The following is a 19,671-nucleotide window of genomic DNA, read 5'->3' on the forward strand; positions in this document are numbered from 1 at the left end:
ACCTTCCACAACAACGTTGAAATGATGCACAGCTTCACCAAGATCATTCTTGGCTTTGCACGTGTATTTCCCTTCATCCAGTTCTGTGACATTTGCCATAGTCAGAACCTTTCCAAAGTTTTTGATATGCGAGCGCTTCGGTAAATTATCCCGTACCCATTCTACCTTTGGTGTAGGCCTGAGAAAAGTCCAAAATAAATTGCTGTCACTCTCTCTTGTCAGTGGAAATGCTTTGCTGCTGTGGTGTGTTTGTAAGCACTAAGTGGCCATAGAGAAGGGAACTCACAGTCCTTCTGCGATACACTCCAGCTCCAGCTCTTCTCCTTTTTTTAGGTGTGTCGTCGAATGACTGGAGGGCACCAAAATGTTCGGCTTCCTCTCCTGAACTGAATGGGGACAAATTATGGTAAATAGCCTTGACATGGACATAAAAAAGAAACCTACCTTTATGTCTGAATAAGAAAAATGGGCCAAAGAGGTAAGAAAAATAAACATGATGCAAGATATATTCTCAGAAAACATGCCATTATTTTTTGCAAAGATATTCTTAGAAAAGTGCATATCTCAAACTGAAGAGAACTCTAGAACACACAGTCTGAACTATAGAAATAGCTGACAAACTAGCAAGTGCCGAAGCCTTATCCTAAACTTCTTGCGGCACAAAAGAAAAGCCCTATAAAAAGATAAATGAACATTTTTGAATATTTGACATTTTACAAAATAGTTGACTTTCTAATTTGTGACTTACCACTCATGATGCCATCATCCCCTTGGCTTACTATAAGAAAAGAAGAAAAAAAAAAAGAAAAGTGTTTGCATTTTCAGCACATTCAAATGTTAATGAATAGCACAAGAGCCCAAAGAAACACACGGGTGCATGCAAATACAAAGTAGTAAGGATGGGTCAGAGTGCTCGTCCAACTACTGAATAGAATAATTAGGTTTAGACTTTTTTAGTGTTCATATTTTTAGCTGTGCTAAACACACTGCATTAACGTCTTTATTTCTCAGTGGATATTAAATGAAAAAAGTGTAGGGCGGGACTTGATTTTATCCATCTCTGGTTGGATTGTAAAAAGTGGTTGGAAGAGCAGTTAAGATGGAGATGCAAGTTTGTCCAACAATTACTGTTATATTAGCATGCTGACGATACACTAAAACCAAGTGCATCTATAATTTCCATTCACTTCAAAGAATCGCCAAGGCGTTTTCAGACCTGTAGATCGTTTGCGCTGTACCTAAACAGGGGCTTAATTTGTTAAAATGTTGCAGTTTTTTCTTGGTTGGATTCGCTTTCTATTCATGAATACATATAATTGTATAAAAATACATATAATTGTTTTCACTAAAATATCAATCTGATTTCATTGATAATAATAATGTGTGCGGATCTCTTTTGTCTTATTTTTGATTTCCTTTTGGATCTACGCACCGCGAGAAGACATCACTCATCAGTTTGAGACTAATGTTTGGCGCTACGCCTTTCCATCCTCTTGTTACTGATAATAATGAGAAATGTTTCTTGAGCATCAAATCATCAAATTAGACTGATTTCTGAAGGATCATGTGATACTGAAGACTGGAGTAACGATGCTGAAAATGCATCTTCGATCACAGGAATAAATACATTTCAAATTATATTCGAATATAAAACAGTTATTTTCATTTGTAATAATATTTCACAAAATGACTGTTTTTACTGTATTTTTGATCAAGTAAATGCAGCCTTTCATGGTGAGCACAAGAGACTTCTTTCAAAGACATTAACAAATAATACCGACCCCATACTGTATACACACAATAGCATAAAACTCATTTCTATTTAGTTTTCTTTAAACCATATCACGCTACTTGTACTCCCTACGGAGATTCTTGGCACGTACTTGGCTTGACCTTCAGGACCATGCGGGGTTTCTGAACAATTGTGCGTATCCTGGAAAAGGAGGCAAAGCAGCAGTAGTCATCATGGCTGTCAGACAGCAGTGTATTTGAGAAGTACAGATTCCCATTGAGGCCCATGGACACCCTCTCATTCTGTTCAATGTGCCGAAGATCTGAGAACAATACAGAGAGGATTGTTAGATTAACGTGAGCAACAGGACATCTGAGAGGGCAACCATCCAAACCGCCCAGAAATAGTCCCATCTGACAGACCGCACAGCAGATAACAGGCATCATGGGTAGAGCTTTGAATGCTCAGATATTCTATCAACTGTAGGTGGCTCAACATGATTAAGACACCTCGTCAGCACGTGTACAGTAATAACACTGCAAAAAAACATGTTTGTGCTTGTTTTTTAGTATAAATATCGAAACTAACATTAAAAATGTTCAATTTACTTGAGAAGCAAACACACAATAAGTTTCCTTCAAAGAAATTGAATGAAAGTTAGAGAGGTTCGTGCTTTAAAAAATGGCAAATGTATACACACACACACACACACACACAAAAAGTTGCATTGATGCATATTGTTTGGCTTTAACCCTCTGGGGTCCTTCATTTCAGAATCACACTCAGGACCTTCGGGTCCAAATGGGCCGGAAGGGTGGGATTCATATTTATTAAAAGAAAATCATCTTCTTTTTTTTTTTCTTTTTTTTATAATATTTTTTCTTTTCTTTTTTGGTGTTTTGAGATAATTTTATGATTTATAATTAATGTTTATGCAATAAATATGTCCCATTTTCCCCCCATTGAATATAATAGAAAATTATTTTTAAAAAATATATATTTTTTATATTTTTTTTAAAGCTGTATTTCATTTTAGAGTCAAGCCTAGACCTCATGACATTTTTTTTAAATGAGATGGATGCCATCTGGTGGCCAAACTGAGCATTTTAAAAATGCAAAACACATATGTAATCTGAATTTATTAGTTTGTTTATGTATAAAAGTGTGTTTGTGTGTATGTGTGTGGATGTGTCTGTTTTGCACTCTTGATGTTTTATAGATTCACCCCTTCACTGTTGTGTGCTTTTTTCTGGATCGTGGCTGATTTGTAGACACAAAAAAACTCGGTATTTTCACATTTTTGCCAATTTGCCATTCATTTCCTATGCGGGTCCATTTGAACCCGAAGGTCCTGAGTGTGACCATTTTTTTTACAACCACTTAGATTATTCAAATCCTGTCCCCAATTTGTTTGGGTGTTCATATACCAAGTACCAACAAAGTCACCAAATTTCAGACCATTCCGATGAAGCTATGATAAAAAATAAAATAAAATAAAAAACATTTAAATGCTTCGGGTCCATTTGGGCCGAAGGACCCCAGAGGGTTAATATTTGTATTGTGTGGTAACCGTTTTATAAAAGTAATAAGGTACTCTAACAACGCCCCTCAGCCGTGGCTTATTCACGATACACCACAGCCTCGAGTACCTTATTGCTTACTTAAAGTTTGTTTATTAAAGACATTTTTGTTTACTTATATATGATCATTTTGTCATGCGTTCAATTGCGACCAGTTGAGATTGACTAATCTACTCTTTTACTGGCTTGACTGAAATGATGAAATTCTTCAAATGTCACATACGTGTCTCATGCTTCCAGTAAGTATTAATTAACAGCGTTCTTCACCATTTACAACATGAACCATAACATGTTTATCATCAAAAGCCTATTATTATTGCAGGTGTTTATGAACTCCAGTCTGGCGCCAGACAAACGCTAGTTATTTATACAGTTGGTTGAAATACCTGCACCTGTTTACTGTATTCTGTGGCCAAGGAGTTGATTGACATATCAGAAACAATAAGGTTTGCTGTAACAGCTGATGAGATTTGAAGAAGTAATATTGAAACTAACAAGAAATTCACAATTTGACTAACTTGATGTGCAGGAAACGGTTTCTTTAAAGTATCTTGAATTACCTTTGGTCATCCAGTACAGCTGCCATGGTGGAATCCCTTGTGGCGGGTTACACTCCAAAACCACTGATTCGCCCTCTGTGACCACCACTGGTTCTGTCTTCACTTTGGAAAACTTGGGTACCACTGTGATCAACCACAGAAACAAAAACAAATAAAATTGCATTTAAATTCTTAGCAGTCGCTTACCAAATTGTACGACAGGCAGCCAACTGAAACTATTGATCAAGATCAAAAACAAGTTGAGCAACTGATATGCTCAACGGGACACATGGAATATGCAAATTTCCTGGAACAGATTCAAGGAAATTCTAAATACTAGAATTTCTGGAATTCTACTTTTCATTTCATGATTATCAGCTAAGATAATGTGTGAGGCGGGATGTTTATGCGCAGTGACTTACCAGGCACAATCAATTCTGCTTCCTCTGATATTGCAGTTCCGAGCTTGTTTGAGGCATAACATCTGTACTTTCCCCGGTATTTCACTTTATCTTTATTGTTCGGTATCATAAAAGTCCCACTACTTTCTTCTTTAATGAGCCGAGGGTCTTTATGTGGGTCGAAATCCATGCCGTCTTTTGTCCAGCGGTACCTGTTCATTTAAAATCACACAACAGGGAACTTTCAGCAACACATAATACTTTTTTTCCACCTATTAGACATGGACAAAAAAAAGTAGATTGTTTCATCAAAATGAAAGAAAGGCTCTTAGTATAGTTGGTGCATTTCTTATACTGTCATTTAAGAAATGATTCAAGTGTCCTGTTTCAACCCTTTTTTTTCTGTTTACCTCCTTTCTGTTAAAATAAGTTTCCCTATATTTGTTGAAGAGAATCAAACACATAGAATTAATTTACATTTTCACATTTTGCACAAAGAAATGGTTAAGTTTAAATTTTATTTGGATATTTCTCCAGTTTAGCTGTCTGCACAGACATCCTTAAAGGGATAGTTCACTCAAAAATGAAAATTCTGTCATCATTTACTCACTCTCATGTCATTCATGTCCTTTAGGTTTTTATTCACATATAAACATTGATGAGCGAACGTACATAGTGCACTCATTTGGTAAATGGAAACATGTTTGACCAAACCCACAAGAACCAATGAGGTTCATTCTTGCGTGTCACAACAGCACGTTTGAGCTTCTGCTAGATCCATATGGATTTATTTTACAATCTCTTTATGAACGTTTTGATGTGACAGAGTTTTGGGTGAACAGACTTTCAATGGATGGACAGAAATCTGATGTCAACATGAGGGTGAGCAAATTGACATCATTTTCGGGGGAATTAACCCATTAAAAGCAGGACATCTCACTCACGTAGGTCTTGGGTTGCCTTTGGCTTCACACTTGAACAGGATGTTCTCATCATATGGCAAGGCAATGAGAGAGCCTGAGGTCTGAGCAGTGATGGTCGGCAGCTGCTCCACTACAGGAAACAGGTCACAGGATAAAAGAGCTGTTGAGATGCTCATTTATGCTAAAAGCAAGCTTCTTTCTGGAAGGGTTTACTAGATAATAACATGTAATGGTGTTGAATAATAACCATAGCCTCAAGTTGAACTGTTGCACTGATAAGAACAAACGTACGGAAGCAATTTGACTGTCCTTGTGCTTACCTTGAGGAGGGAAATAAAGACCAAAGGTAGTGGAGAAGAAGGCCGACAGGAGCCTGACACTAAGGCTCCTGAGCCCCTTCATCCCAGCCAGCAGATGTGGACAAAGGTGAAGGAAACGCTGAAAACACTCTTGGGAAGTTGTTCTTTTAGCAAGAGCTCTTCACTGACTCCTCCAAGGAAAAGATCTAAAGACACATAAAAGACTACAAGAGTCAGAACAGAGAACAAATTGTAATAAGTTCTTCTACAGCGAAACTGAGAGGAGATTTGAAGAGCTGTGTTCACTTTGAACCAGTCGTCTAAAGTGTTTTACAATATTTTGGATAAATAGCATGCAGAGCCGATCAGGCCTATACAGTACGCACACTATGCAAGTTGCGTAGGGCCCCGCAAATTACTCAAGACCCCGCCTCCCCCTCGTGTCAAAACGCGTCAATCAAAGTTTACAACATTGATGAGATAATTAAGCGGAACTATTCTTCTGGTCACGAAAAGAGAGAGAAGAAAACACCACGAGAGTGAATTGAGGGAACGGCAATCAGGTCGACTTGTGTTCTCTCCTCTCCAAGTTTGTTGTCAGCAGAGAACAGTAAAGTTAAGTTGATGCGCATCTCTCACTACCGTCTTTTTTTTATTTATCCTTTTTAAGGGATCCTTTTTTTATCACCTCAAAAGCGAGATAATGTTGATTGAAATCATCAACAAAGCCTGCATTTAAAGCCAGGAACTTTTTTTTTTTGGTCCTATGTAGTATTTTAATAAAAAATACATTAAACATGCAATTCATGAATACAATGATTTAAATATACTACTTCTATGCTGAGCATGTTTTTAATTTCTGTATTAAAACCAATTAGGATTTTTTGGGGGGGCATAAAGTCAAAAAATGCCAGGCTGACACAACATGATATCTTAATTAATGAAGAAAATGACCCATTAAAAGAATGAAATATTTTAAAAGAAACCCTCATTAATACTTTATAATTTTTCTAAGAAAAAAAAAAGAGTATATTTTAACAAAACTGCTTCACTGTCAATAATATTTTTTAAATAATTGTCCTCAAAATCATGTGGTGTGACCAATAAAGTCATGTGCAGGGTGTCAGGGTTAATAATTCTCCTAATATATGACAAAACGTGTCCTTTTAATGACAAGATGAGGTTAGTTCAGGTTGTAAAATGTCATGTGGTGCAGACAGTCACTTGCTTCGTTCCTGAATGAATCAGATAAATGACTCAATGACTGACTCATTGCCATGGACCCTTTTTGCATTTCAGCTGAACAGGAGATGACAGCAAATATAATTTTTGTATTTCCATTTGCTCCAAAAGCAAAAAGGTCAGAAGAGAAAGATGTCAAATTTAACAATGTCAAACAATGCCCATCTTAGCAAGTATCCTCATAAACATAGTCAGTTATGTCTTAAGTGAACGTAAACAGTTGAGAAAGAAAACATGTGTATCAGTATATTGGATCCATATAGGTCTTAAAGGGACAGCAGCCTAATATTCCTGCTGTCTGTCTGTGTTTTTAATTTTAACGGAGGCTAGCTAGACCCTCCGTCCTCCTCATCCGCGCACTAATCCCCCAAACCCCGCCCCCAAGTCCTTGTCGGTGATTGGCTGGAACTGTTTGTCATGTTTCGTGGAGCAGGTTGGCCCAGTTTGTTTTTGTTGCTGTTTGTGGAGCCTGGGCTGTCTACAGAGATCGCGTCTTTACAGTGTGTTCAGGGGACAGGCAGCCAGCGGTTAGTGAGGAGATATTTGCTGTATGTGACAAAAAAAATTTTGGCCTAAAAAACACGTGACATCGCTTAGAGCACCTTAAATAAGGATTAATGTTTCATGACTGGTCAACAATATTATTGGCAAAATCCATTGGCAGGTGTGGCAAAAAGTTACTTTTAGGCCCTGGTAACGTGTATTACATAATATATGTTATTACTCCTATCCACCAATAAGCTGGTGTCTGGCGCAATATGGCTGCCGTCGCATCATCCAGGTGGATGCTGCACATTGGTGGTGGTTGAGGAGATCCCCCCCTTCTATGTAAAGCACTTTGAGTGCCGAGAAAAGCGCTATATAAATGTAATTAATTATTATTATTATTACCTTTTACTGGTTTACACTATGACATTGTCAGAGTCATTAAATATAAACTTCTCTTGAAAATTGTATAAAGGGTTTAAAATGAAATAACATTTATTAGCTTTAGTGGCACATTCAGAAAATGTGACCTTTTCAGCAAATGCAAAGTCAAAACACAAGGTTGCAAGGCTCGAATGAAAGACACCAGCTGAGAAAAGTTGTTTATTTCGCGGACTCGTGTGCGTTGTTTGCCTTCACGCCTCCGTGAAGGCTGATGAACCGTAAGCACGCTTGCGCCGCAGGCTCATTCCACACATAATCGTTCACACTCACAAGATCAAGCCGCCTCCACAAATTACCAGCATCAACCCAGATTAACTCTCCTCATCCAGTAGTGGCCAGAGGTGATAGATTCTCTTACTTTTGCCCCTGGCTCATAATTTGGAGGTCTTCCCCTGTGTCACGAAGAGCAACTCAAAAAGCCAAGACAGACTCAAGGAATCCGCACACTATTTGCACTGACAACAGCGATGCCCTGCACTGCTGAGATTTTTACACACAAAAAAGAGTTATATAGTATGTTATGAAAATATTAATTTAGTGATCTGGTTTAAAAACATTTTAAATGTTGCGAATTTCGGCAGCTATAATGAGCTATAAACCCTGAAATCCCATATATTTTCAGAAAGCCTGTACCGAGAAGGGGATTTGTTGAGTGCTTCAATTACACTGGTGACTCATTTCTGAAATTTTTTAAATGATAGCTCCAAGATATAAATTGTACTGCACTAAAAGCAAAAAAAAAAATACATGATTGTTCCGAAAATCAAGTAGTAAATGTATCTCAAAAGTATATTGCATCTGCAAGTGCCTTTATAATTACATTTCTTCTTATTGTATTATGTTTTTTTTTTTTTTAAACATATCAATCTTCAATAAAAGGAAATCTATTTTAACATACTCAATATATGTAAGGACAAGCGGGGGGAAATCAACATTTTTAGCTCTGTTGTAGCTTGTCAATAGCAAACCTTTGACCTGCAAATCTCTAGCCTAAAGATATGTAGTCTGGTGAACTCCGCAGACCCTAACAAGTGCCGGATGCTTCTTAAGACAACATGGAGTAAACTTCTGACCCCATTCACTCCCATAACACCATTAAACCACCGAAAGCGTTAATTCCTATCATCTGCAACAGCACCTCTAACTGAACCGAATACATCCACATCAAATCATACTGTAATTATTTGCAGATCTATTTTCGAAATGAACAAATTAAAAACATGTGCAGCAAGTTAATCAAATAATGAGCCTGCGTAAGACAAACTCGCTGAAGCACATGACTGGATACTTCATCCATTAATCCCGGAGGCTGGATATAGAGAAAGATATCCATGACTAACATCAGAGAAAACTGCTGAGGCTTACGGTTACACCTTTCTCATTTGCTTCACTGTCACACGACTGCACACTTTAATCCATTAAACAAACAGCCAACTAAACAGAACATGGAAACTCTGTACTTACTTAGTCACACTCACACACACATGCAGTCAAGACAGTAATTCCCAGAGGTAGCAGTGATAGTATTAAACTGAGCATCCAAACTCTCAGCATGCTCCTCAAATTCCGACACACACACACACACACACACAGAGAGAGAGAGAGAGAGAGAGAGAGAGAGAGAGAGAGAGAGAGAGAGAGAGAGAGAGAGAGAGTCCGAAAACATGCCCCAGCACTTCAGTAAAGCACTAAAGGGGATTCAGTGAAGAGACATATGTCGGCAAAGCCTCTCACCGGGATACAAGGCTTTCTAAACCTTTGACAAAGATTCAAATAAAGCCTGATCCGCCGAGCTATTCACAAACCATTAAAGAATGGTCCGGGAAGTGCTGGAATTCCTGCCTGCACAACTCAACGCATCAGAACAGCATTGATATGAAAACACAGCAGTCTGAGGAGACTTCGACACGGAGATGTTTGACTGAAAACAAACCTTGGAATCATTTCATTGTCCTATAATCATTTGTAAACAGGAAATAGTGGTTTGATGAGCAGTCAAGAAGGAAACTGCTTTGATTTGTGATAGTATGCAGTGTGTCAACAGTGAAAATCCTCTTTGTATAATGGATTCAATCCTATTGTCTTAACTCCTAATGCTGTCTTATAGGGTCGGCAGACGCACGGAGATTACATCATGCCGAGACAAAACTATTGTTTGTTGATTAAACAGCATGTGTTGAAAGTCACAATCATATAAGGTTCTTTTATGTTTATGTTTAATTTGATGACTAACGAGTGCTGCATAATGATTTTTGAAGTGCTTTGTGTCATTTTGTGGTCTGTTTGACCCACCTGCTGTAATGCTTTCTACCACCATATGGCATGCATGTAGAAAGTACAAACAAAGTGAAGAACACACTCACTGACAGTATGTCTCGGTACAGCTGAACATATATAATGCAACAACACATGATCCCAGACTGTGAACTATCCACACAAAGCAAGCAAAGTGTACACACAGTGGACTTTATATGAAATATTACACTTTGCATTTAAGGTGTACACCACAATGTGAACATTACATTGAAAACTGCACCTTACAACTAGCAGATAAAGTTATTGTAGTATCAAGAAGGATTGTGTGATATTGCTTTTATACGAGTTCAATAAACAAAACGTTAATATTGAGTAATTTACTGTCTGTTTTAGATATAACATTGGCAGCAGAACCACTGCAACACACAGCAGTGTCCCGTTCCTGAGGAATTCAGTGTTTTTTAACAAATTGGTTGAGTAAATGATTCAAATGACTCGCTCATAAAGAGACACTTGTAACCTGTACATAGATTCACTGAAAAAAAAAATCGCACTAAATAAACACCAATGTAGCATAATAATGGATGGATGGATGGATGGACAAACTGTTGTAAAATAACAACTTTTCATTCAGAAATTGCAAGTACATTTCATGGATGGATGGCTGGATAAATTGGTGTAGAAACAATTTTAATTCAGAAATTGCTAAATTTCACAAGTAATCTTGAAGTTTTGACAAACTGAAATGGCATTTTCTTGTAAAATTTACTCTAATAATCTTTGTTTTATTTACAACTAAATATCATTAGATAGATACTTAGTTCTGTCAGGACCACTATCGTCAAATACGGTTGACCATTAGCATGTAGTTTGGATTGGCGGTATGGTTCTGTTCTGGGCGAGAACTCCCTGCGCATCCATGCAGCCTAGCATAGATAAGAGCAGGAGAGCAGCAATAACCCCCAATGGGGTAACAGAACAGAACCAACATGAATGTATTGCAGATATCATTAATTCAAGATTTTAAAGTACTACATAATTCGAGAATTTATTCTGATTCAAGGGGAATCAGATTGCCATACTGACTGGGCGAGAGGAGGAGCTGGGGATGGAGGAGGGTAATGAGCTCCTGAGAAACGCCATAGCAGCTGATAATACTGAAGAGCTTATATACAGGTCCTTCTCAAAAAATTAGCATATTGTGATAAAGTTCATTATTTTCCATAATGTAATGATAAAAATTAAACTTTCACATATTTTAGATTCATTGCACACCAACTGAAATATTTCAGGTCTTTTATTGTTTTAATACTGATGATTTTGGCATACAGCTCATGAAAACCCCAAATTCCTGTCTCAAAAAATTAGCATATCATGAAAAGGGTCTCTAAGCGAGCTATTAACCTAATCATCTGAATCAACTAATTAACTCTAAACACCTGCAAAAGATTGAATGAAATTGAATGATTGAATGAGCCTGTTTCATTACTCAAAACCGCAATCATGGGTAAGACTGCCGACCTGACTGCTGTCCAGAAGGCCATCATTGACACCCTCAAGCAAGAGGGTAAGACAGAAAGAAATTTCTGAACAAATAGGCTGTTCCCAGAGTGCTGTATCAAGGCACCTCAGTGGGAAGTCTGTGGGAAGGAAAAAGTGTGGCAAAAGTGGACTGACTCTAGAGTAGAAACATCCAGAGCCACCGTGCACAGGCGTGTGCAGGAAATGGGCTACAGGTGCCGCATTCCCCAGGTCAAGCCACTTTTGAACCAGAAACAGCGGCAGAAGCGCCTGACCTGGGCTACAGAGAAGCAGCACTGGACTGTTGCTCAGTTTTGCATGTCATTCGGAAATCAAGGTGCCAGAGTCTGGAGGAAGACTGGGGAGAAGGAAATGCCAAAATGCCTGAAGTCCAGTGTCAAGTACCCACAGTCAGTGATGGTCTGGGGTGCCATGTCAGCTGCCGGTGTTGGTGCACTGTGTTTTATCAAGGGCAGGGTCAATGCAGCTAGCTATCAGAAGATTTTGGAGCACTTCATGCTTCCATCTGCTGAAAAGCTTTATGGAGATGAAGATTTCATTTTTCTGCACGACCTGGCACCTGCTCACAGTGCCAAAACCACTGGTAAATGGTTTACTGACCATGGTATTACTGTGCTCAATTGGCCTGCCAACTCTCCTGACCTGAACCTCATAGAGAATCTGTGGGATATTGTGAAGAGAAAGTTGAGAGACGCAAGACCCAACACTCTGGATGAGCTTAAGGCCGCTATCGAAGCATCCTGGGCCTCCATAACACCTCAGCAGTGCCACAGGCTGATTGCCTCCATGCCACGCCGCATTGAAGCAGTCATTTCTGCAAAAGGATTCCCGACCAAGTATTGACTATTGAGTGCATAACTGAACATAATTATTTGAAGGTTGACTTTTTTTTTTGTATTAAAAACACTTCTTTTATTGGTCGGATGAAATATGCTAATTTTTTGAGACAGGAATTTGGGGTTTTCATGAGCTGTATGCCAAAATCATCAGTATTAAAACAATGAAAGACCTGAAATATTTCAGTTGGTGTGCAATGAATCTAAAATATATGAAAGTTTAATTTTTATCATTACATTATGGAAAATAATTAACTTTATCACAATATGCTAATTTTTTGAGAAGGACCTGTATGTATACAGTGATAGGCGTCGTATTCCTATGTAGACGTGGATCAACTGAGAGCCAGCTGATGCGAAACTTGATTAACTTGACCTGCCAGAACTGATGCTACACTTAATATAGATATATCCAACCTCAAACCGTTTTTGTCTCCTACATGGCAGATACAGAGCAGATGTTCAAGATTTTCAAAAGATGGATCATATTAAGTTCATGAATTAAGACATGTCTTTCATTTCATTAAGTGGCCAGAAATATTGTGCCAGGACACTGTCTCTGAATTCCAAAGAATCCAATCTTCACAGCATAGTGTCCCTGCAAATAAAGCCTATCCTGCTGTGACGGCTGCCTTTTGACCTTTGTCTACAGCAAACATGCTCATTAATTCATCATGATTCACAAACCGAACTCTTTTTCTTTGCGCCGGAGCTTTTACAACATCAGCTAAATATTTAGACTACACTAACAAAGCTTTAAAAATGCCAGAGAGGAAGCAAAGACAATCCAAGCAGCCTGGAAAGACAACTAATAAGCACTCATCCACGGTGGAAGCCACAACATAAAGGCACCTGTTATTATAGAAGCAGGTATGTCGACTCACTGATGGCCTGTACGTAAGACTTACACCTGTCACATATAAAAATAATTACACAAGGTTCGTCATGTTGGCTGGTTTTGCGTGTGAAAAGTTTGAGGCTTTTGGACAAGTTGCAACCCATGTAAGTATTCTCTCTCGCTCTCTCTCTCTCTCTCTCTCATTTGCTTTCTTTCTGTCTCTCACTAATATATATGGACATAAGCCACAGTTAATGTACACTATGCATCAAAAGTTTGGGGTCGGTACGATTTTTTTAATGTTCTTATTCTCATCCAGGCTGAATTTATTTGATCAAAAAAAAAATTTGATTAAAGAAAAACATTTTAAAAATAACTGTTTTCCATATTATTTTAATATATTTTAGAATGTACTTTAGAGATGGAAAGCTGAATTTTCAGCATCATTACTCCAGTCTTCAGTGTCACATGATCCTTCAGAAATCATTCTAATATGATGATTTGATGCTCAAGATACATGTATTATTATTATTCTCAATGTTGAAAACAGTTGTGCTGCTTAAAGGGGTCATATAATGCCATTTTTGTACAAGCTAATATGATTCTTTAGGGTCTAAATTAAAAGTTTGTAATATACTTTAATTAAAAATTCTCATTAGTATTGTAAGAAAACACTTATTTTACCTGGTCAAAAACAGCTCTGTTTTCAGCACGCCGTTTCAGTGCATATGACTTTAAATGATCATGAGCTTTGCTGACTCCGCCCCTCTGTCCTATGCGTACACCAGAGCTCTGGCGTACACCATTTGTAACTCAATAACCATAACGCGTTGTTCAGTATAAACGTGGGATTATGAATTATATTGAGAACGTCATACATAGAAAACATGCCGTAATGTACCCTGAGTGTAAACCTTAGACGCATTCATTGTGAAGCGTGCAGCTAGCGATTTGCAAAGATTAATATATTAATATAAAGTTTAATAAAACGTTACACTCACTTCCGTTCTTCGGGAGATTCAGCAGGAACACGAATATCTGGTAGCAGCTACCGATCCATTTTTCATGAGCAGCAGCTTAGCAAATCCAGCTTTATACTGTTCCTCGTCTATAAAGCAGTCTGGTGAGAAATGATTCGCGCAAACATGAACGCATTGACGTTGCTCGTGGGAACTCAGCCACTGCGTCTTCAGCGGTTCGGATTTAGGAACATTAAAATGACTGCTGTGTTCGTTATTACACCCAAGAACAGAACACCACAATCGCTTAGACGCCATTCTGCTCATAGACAGTGCTCCAGCATATCAACAATGAGCGCGCCGGTCCGCGCAGACTATGATTGACAGCTCTCTCATGCAGCTGATCTCACCCGCGAGGGCGGGTCTGTGTTGAGACGCTCCTGTCAATCAACAATCGTGGGAGGGGCTTCCGAGCGTGTGACGTCACACGGTCGAACGGCTCGATTTGAGGCAGGGGAAAACATATAAGGAGAATAAAACAAAACCACTGGATGGATTTTTATCATTATATGATGGTTGTGTACAGACACTGCCAACACACATTTCAGTACAATCAACTTGTAAAAGTGCATGCACCATTATATGACCCCTTTAATATTTATGTGGACACCATTATAAATTCTTTTAACAATCTTTGATGAATAGAATGTTCAAAAGAACGGCATTTAAATAGAAATCTTTGGTAACGTTATAAATGTCTTCACTGTCACTCTTGATCAATTTAATGCATTCTTGCTGAATAAAAGCATTCATTTATTTTGTAAAAAACCATAGACCCCAAACCTTTGAATGGTAGTGTGTGGATGTCATTGTATTAAAACAAAATACCAAACCAAGTGCTTTTCATTTTAAAGAAATATGGGCACACTTTTCAATCAAAAAACAATGCACAAAATTTGTTATATGATTTAAATGCTAAAAAAAATAGACCTACTGTTTAAGAGGAAGACAATTTTTTTTTTTTACTTTATGAACGTGAATAATTATTGTATCATACAATACAATACATATTGTATTTATAGCACATTTAAAACAACTGCCGTTGACCAAACTGCTTACCAGTATACAAAAAAAGCAAATTGATCATTTTCAATTTCATAGTTAATATTTTAAACACCTGTGTAAACAGATTTCATACATCCACTAAACATCCTATTGAGACCCAATGTCTAACAAAATAAATAAAAAATAGCTGAGAAAAGGGAAGTAAGCATCATTTGTTTGCATCATTTGTTTGCAGATGTACACACATTTTGTAAACTACATTTTTAAGTGTAGAGTACATATTCAAATACCTTTGAGGCTACTGTATACACACAAATGCAAACAAATCAAAAAGTAATTAGCAGACCTTGAAGATATTGTTCGTCAAATGTCAAAGCGAATCAGTCACAAATCCTGCGTGCAGCTTCAAACTTTAACAGTATTTCTCCTGAGGCACAGAGGTGTCGAAATGCACGCACACACGTATGTATGTACATGAACATGCGATTAGCATGTTGAAACATGCAAATGATTTCTATATGTTAGCTTCCGAACATTTTTTGGTTAACCTTTAACATTCTTTTGGCCTCTGTATAATCGGCATGTTTTTGTCTGCTGTCAAAATTCCAAAGTTACATTGATAGACCATATTATAGCATACAATACTATAACAGAAAAAAAACTAAAATACATAGTTTCTGTATAGTAAGCAATAAAATTAAATAAAATAACAAATTCTATGAACTGCATTAAAGACAGAAACTCTTACCTTCGGACACTCTTCTACTCTCACGATACTGTCCCTATCACCTGCACCAATACATTGAGATCAAACAAGCTTGAAATCCACTCACTGGAACACAAACACTCATGTACATTATTTCAGACATCTGACAACTCACGGAAACCTAGAACCAGTAATACCAGAAGTAGGGAGGTGACTTGAGGGCTACGCAAACACGGAGGCATGGCAAGTCAATGTGAAGCGTGTGGCTACCTATCCCTGTTTATAGAAAGCCCATTTCAAAAGAATACCATGTGATCACAAAGCTCTATAGTGAGTTACAGAATAGAGAAGCTTTTAGAATACAAAAGTCCATTTCATTCATTTTCATGAAGTCTGACATGACCAATGCAACTTCATGAAAAGACATTAATTGCTTTCTCCATCTCATAATACTTATAATGGAGTTAATGGTTTAAAGTCGGGATGGGAGACCAGACATCCCAGTTTCATGAGGTGTGTCCCGTCAATTGGCTAAAAAAAAAAATCAATATTTCCCAGATGTTAGGCACACATATAATACTGCAGAAAACACAGCCAAAAAATATAGTTCAGTCATGAAACTCTCAGGCTGATCAGTCCTTTACATGCAATCTGCAAGCAATTACATCATTACCACATGGCACAAGCTAATTGGCCTCTGCTGATCCTGCAGCCAATGAGATTACTTGCTCAACACAGTCTGGTTCAGCGTTTTCTGTAGGTGTTTGTAATCAGAGTCCCTCTGAAACCCTCCACCTCCCCAGCTCCACTTGCCCACATCTGCTATGGGATTTATATCAGCATATCTTACATTCTCAAGCATTTTAATATAATTAAAATAATTGAATTACATTTTTTTTTTTATTACTCCCCTGGGAAATACCTTAAAATAATATTACAAAAAAATTTTGGTAAAAAAAGTGAAATTCACGCTTGCATACCAAGAAAAAAAAAAACTACTCATACATTGTAGCAGAGAGGAGATTGTTTGGAAGAAAGATAGCACCACAGGCTAGATCACTCGATGAGCGACACAGCTGATCGTGTCTTAAACATATGCATGGAAAAACATAATGCAGATGCCAGCATGGTTGAGTGACATGCTTTCATCCTAAACCATGAACAAAACAATTTGAGATAAAAGACGACATGATTCACGATCCTACAATAAATGCGGGTTCACTTGAATGATAAACACAGGGTGTGACTCGTGTTTTTTGTGTGTTGAATTATTGGCTGCAGAGAGTTATCAGAACTAAAAATGTTGAGACATTTAGAAGCCATTCACAAAATGTATTTCTGGATACTGAATCAAAACCTTCATAATCCCACTGTGCCACATTACAGATCCAATAGCACAATAAAAACGGCCTGTATGATTTATCTGTATTAGTATGTGTTATTTTACTTTATTTTATGTTTACTTTATTTCAAGGATAGCCCCTTGAGATGTACCATCTCATTTTCGAGGGGGTCCTTACAATAATGACAAACAAAACAAGATGATACAGAGTAAAATATTAAAGATAATTCCAAACACATAAGTACAAAGACACACACACACACTCACACACCCACGCGCAGTCCAACAATGCTCCCCGCGAAACTAGCCCCCCACCCCCTCACCAGCCAATAATGCACAAATTATACACGGACAAGGTATGATTAAAAAAATATATAATAATAATAATAATACAATAAAATAATAGAAAAATAATAAATAAATAAGTAAATAAATCCCTCTGCAATATTCCATATGGCCAGACCTGCTACAGCACATCTTTCCGTTCACATACAGTTTAGTCAACACAGCACTTTTCACTGCAAAATTCTGAAAAATGCATCAAACGTTTCCATCAGTATTCAGTTATTTAGGATGGCAGGATGGAGAGAGAGATGTTGGGGTGAGAGAGAGAGAGATAGCTCTTAATCTGTGCCTCACAGCAACGCAGTAAAAGTTTGGAAGTATCTGGGACAGACAGGAAGAGAGTGAAGGAACCTCCCATTCATCTCGCTACCATTCAGGAACATCCGTCAGCACTCTCGCACACCTTGTCTGCTTTAATCATTTTAATAATACACTGCCAGAAAAGAGAAAACTCTCTTATGCAACTTTGTGCCACTGCAATTGCCACACTATTTTACAACCCTGGAGTAAAGCAAAGGATAGTCTTGTTTTATACATAAACTAAATGAATGGAATATAAAAAAAATCTTACTGCAAAATATGTCATTTATTGATATTTAGACCTTTTCTATGGAAGCAAATAAGAGACATAACTATTTGAAATTTAACAGCCACTGAATACTTAGTTTTGAAATATTTTATTTTGAAAAACATTTATCTGAATTTATTTGCTCTGAGTTCCCCCCTTTGAAATTATTTTACTTTGGGAACCATGTATCTGAATGTATTTGTTTCGAATTTACCTCTTTGAAATTTAAATATGATTTAAATGTTAAAAACCTGAATTCCGGTGAATATTTTTCAATGCTGACAAATTCAGATAAAAAAAAAATAAAAAAAATCAACTTACAGAATTTCAGATAAAATAGATTCAGGTTGATCAAATTTGATTGCTCAAATTTAGATCTCAAATTTCAAGTTCATATTTTTCAAAGAAGACATCAGTCTAATTCGACTGCTCAAATTCAGATCGAAAAATTCAAGTTAAATATTCACATGGTAACATCCGGGCTACCCAGGGGTGCGTTTCCCGAAAGCATCGTTAGCCAACTATGGTCGCAAGTTGGTCGCAAATCCCATTGAACTCTATTGGTAATGACGGAACTTGCGACCATAGTTGGCTAACGATGCTTTCAGGAAACGCACCCCAGGATAGGAAAAACCATAAACATAATAAATACATAGACGCCCTATTGGCCGCTGGAGCTTACGTCAACGACGCCGCCATATTGCGGAGGGCAACTTTCTCATACTTCTCATAACGAGAATTGAGAAAAATGCCTGTTTCGTGTGCTGTTTGGGGCTGTACAAATCGCCACACAATTGAAAACAGGTCTCGAGGAATTACCTTTCCCAAGCAAGACTGAACATTTGTTTCTGGTTGTATTTGGTCATGATATAATTAGTAATAGTAACGTTCCGAGGAGAAAGGCCACGAAATTTAAAAATACTACTGTTACTACTGTACACTGTAAAAAAACTTAACTCATTATTTTGTGTTATCTTTTTGCATGGGTTTTTTTTTAGTTTAACTAACTTATTTCGATAAGTTGAGGACAAGAAAACTTAAAATTTCTCGTTGTCTGGACAATCTAGTTATCTCTACACAAAAAAATAAGTTGAAATAACTAAATTGCTAAAATATATTTTACAGTGTAATTGTGTCACGAAATGTAGTTTTAATAGTTTTTCAGTCGACAATGTAGTTGTTTAAAGCACATATCTGTGGCTTATTTATAAATATATTTAAAAATGTAAAAATTTGATCTGACATTGTTGTGAGATCCAGGCGATAAGCAGGCGCTCAGCGCTCATGTACCCCGCCTGGAACAGCCTTATACCTCGGCTAGTGCTTCTGACGTTTGCCATAATTTAAACTATAATTTGAACAAAATATGAAACATTATAATATTGATCATTAAACTGACAGTTAACAAAAAAGATTTGTGTGTAATTCACAAATGAGTTATCAAATTTGATTCAAGCGTAACAGTTCATCGTGCTATTTGATGGATTGTCTTGTATTTTTGTCGTTGTTCGTGAGCATGAGATGTTAATTTTGTCAATGCATATTTATGTTCTGTTCACACTAATGAC

At 37.4% G+C, this 19,671-nt stretch overlaps 2 protein-coding genes across 6 annotated transcripts in view; both read right to left on the reverse strand.

Annotated features, from left to right (window-relative positions):
- The window catches only part of chl1a (cell adhesion molecule L1-like a), a 35,023-nt gene extending 34,252 nt beyond the window's left edge, over nucleotides 1-771 (reverse strand). For all 4 annotated transcript variants that reach the window (XM_056237678.1, XM_056237677.1, XM_056237676.1 and 1 more), the window contains exons 1-3: nucleotides 749-771; nucleotides 287-386; nucleotides 3-178 (exon numbers count right to left, since the gene is read on the reverse strand). In XM_056237678.1, the coding sequence (XP_056093653.1) occupies nucleotides 3-178; nucleotides 287-386; nucleotides 749-755 (283 nt within the window). In that variant the 5' untranslated portion in view covers nucleotides 756-771. The remainder of the gene's footprint in view (nucleotides 1-2; nucleotides 179-286; nucleotides 387-748) is intronic.
- Nucleotides 772-1,845: 1,074 nt separating this feature from the next.
- Nucleotides 1,846-19,671, reverse strand: part of LOC130072537 (neural cell adhesion molecule L1-like protein) — a 35,173-nt gene continuing 17,347 nt past the window's right edge. The window contains exons 1-6 of one of the 2 annotated variants that reach the window (XM_056237679.1): nucleotides 15,891-16,078; nucleotides 5,496-5,680; nucleotides 5,197-5,305; nucleotides 4,274-4,464; nucleotides 3,873-3,995; nucleotides 1,846-2,054 (exon numbers count right to left, since the gene is read on the reverse strand). In XM_056237679.1, coding sequence (XP_056093654.1) covers nucleotides 1,861-2,054; nucleotides 3,873-3,995; nucleotides 4,274-4,464; nucleotides 5,197-5,305; nucleotides 5,496-5,577 — 699 coding nt within the window. In that variant the 5' untranslated portion in view covers nucleotides 5,578-5,680; nucleotides 15,891-16,078 and the 3' untranslated portion in view covers nucleotides 1,846-1,860. Of the gene's footprint in view, nucleotides 2,055-3,872; nucleotides 3,996-4,273; nucleotides 4,465-5,196; nucleotides 5,306-5,495; nucleotides 5,681-15,890; nucleotides 16,079-19,671 lie in introns of those variants that run through there. The other variant, XM_056237680.1, reaches the window with a different exon arrangement.

The sequence above is a fragment of the Rhinichthys klamathensis genome, unplaced genomic scaffold, assembly GCF_029890125.1.
Source record: "Rhinichthys klamathensis goyatoka isolate OS25496 unplaced genomic scaffold, OSU_Roscu_1.1 h1tg000492l_1, whole genome shotgun sequence".
Lineage (NCBI taxonomy): Eukaryota > Metazoa > Chordata > Actinopteri > Cypriniformes > Leuciscidae > Rhinichthys > Rhinichthys klamathensis.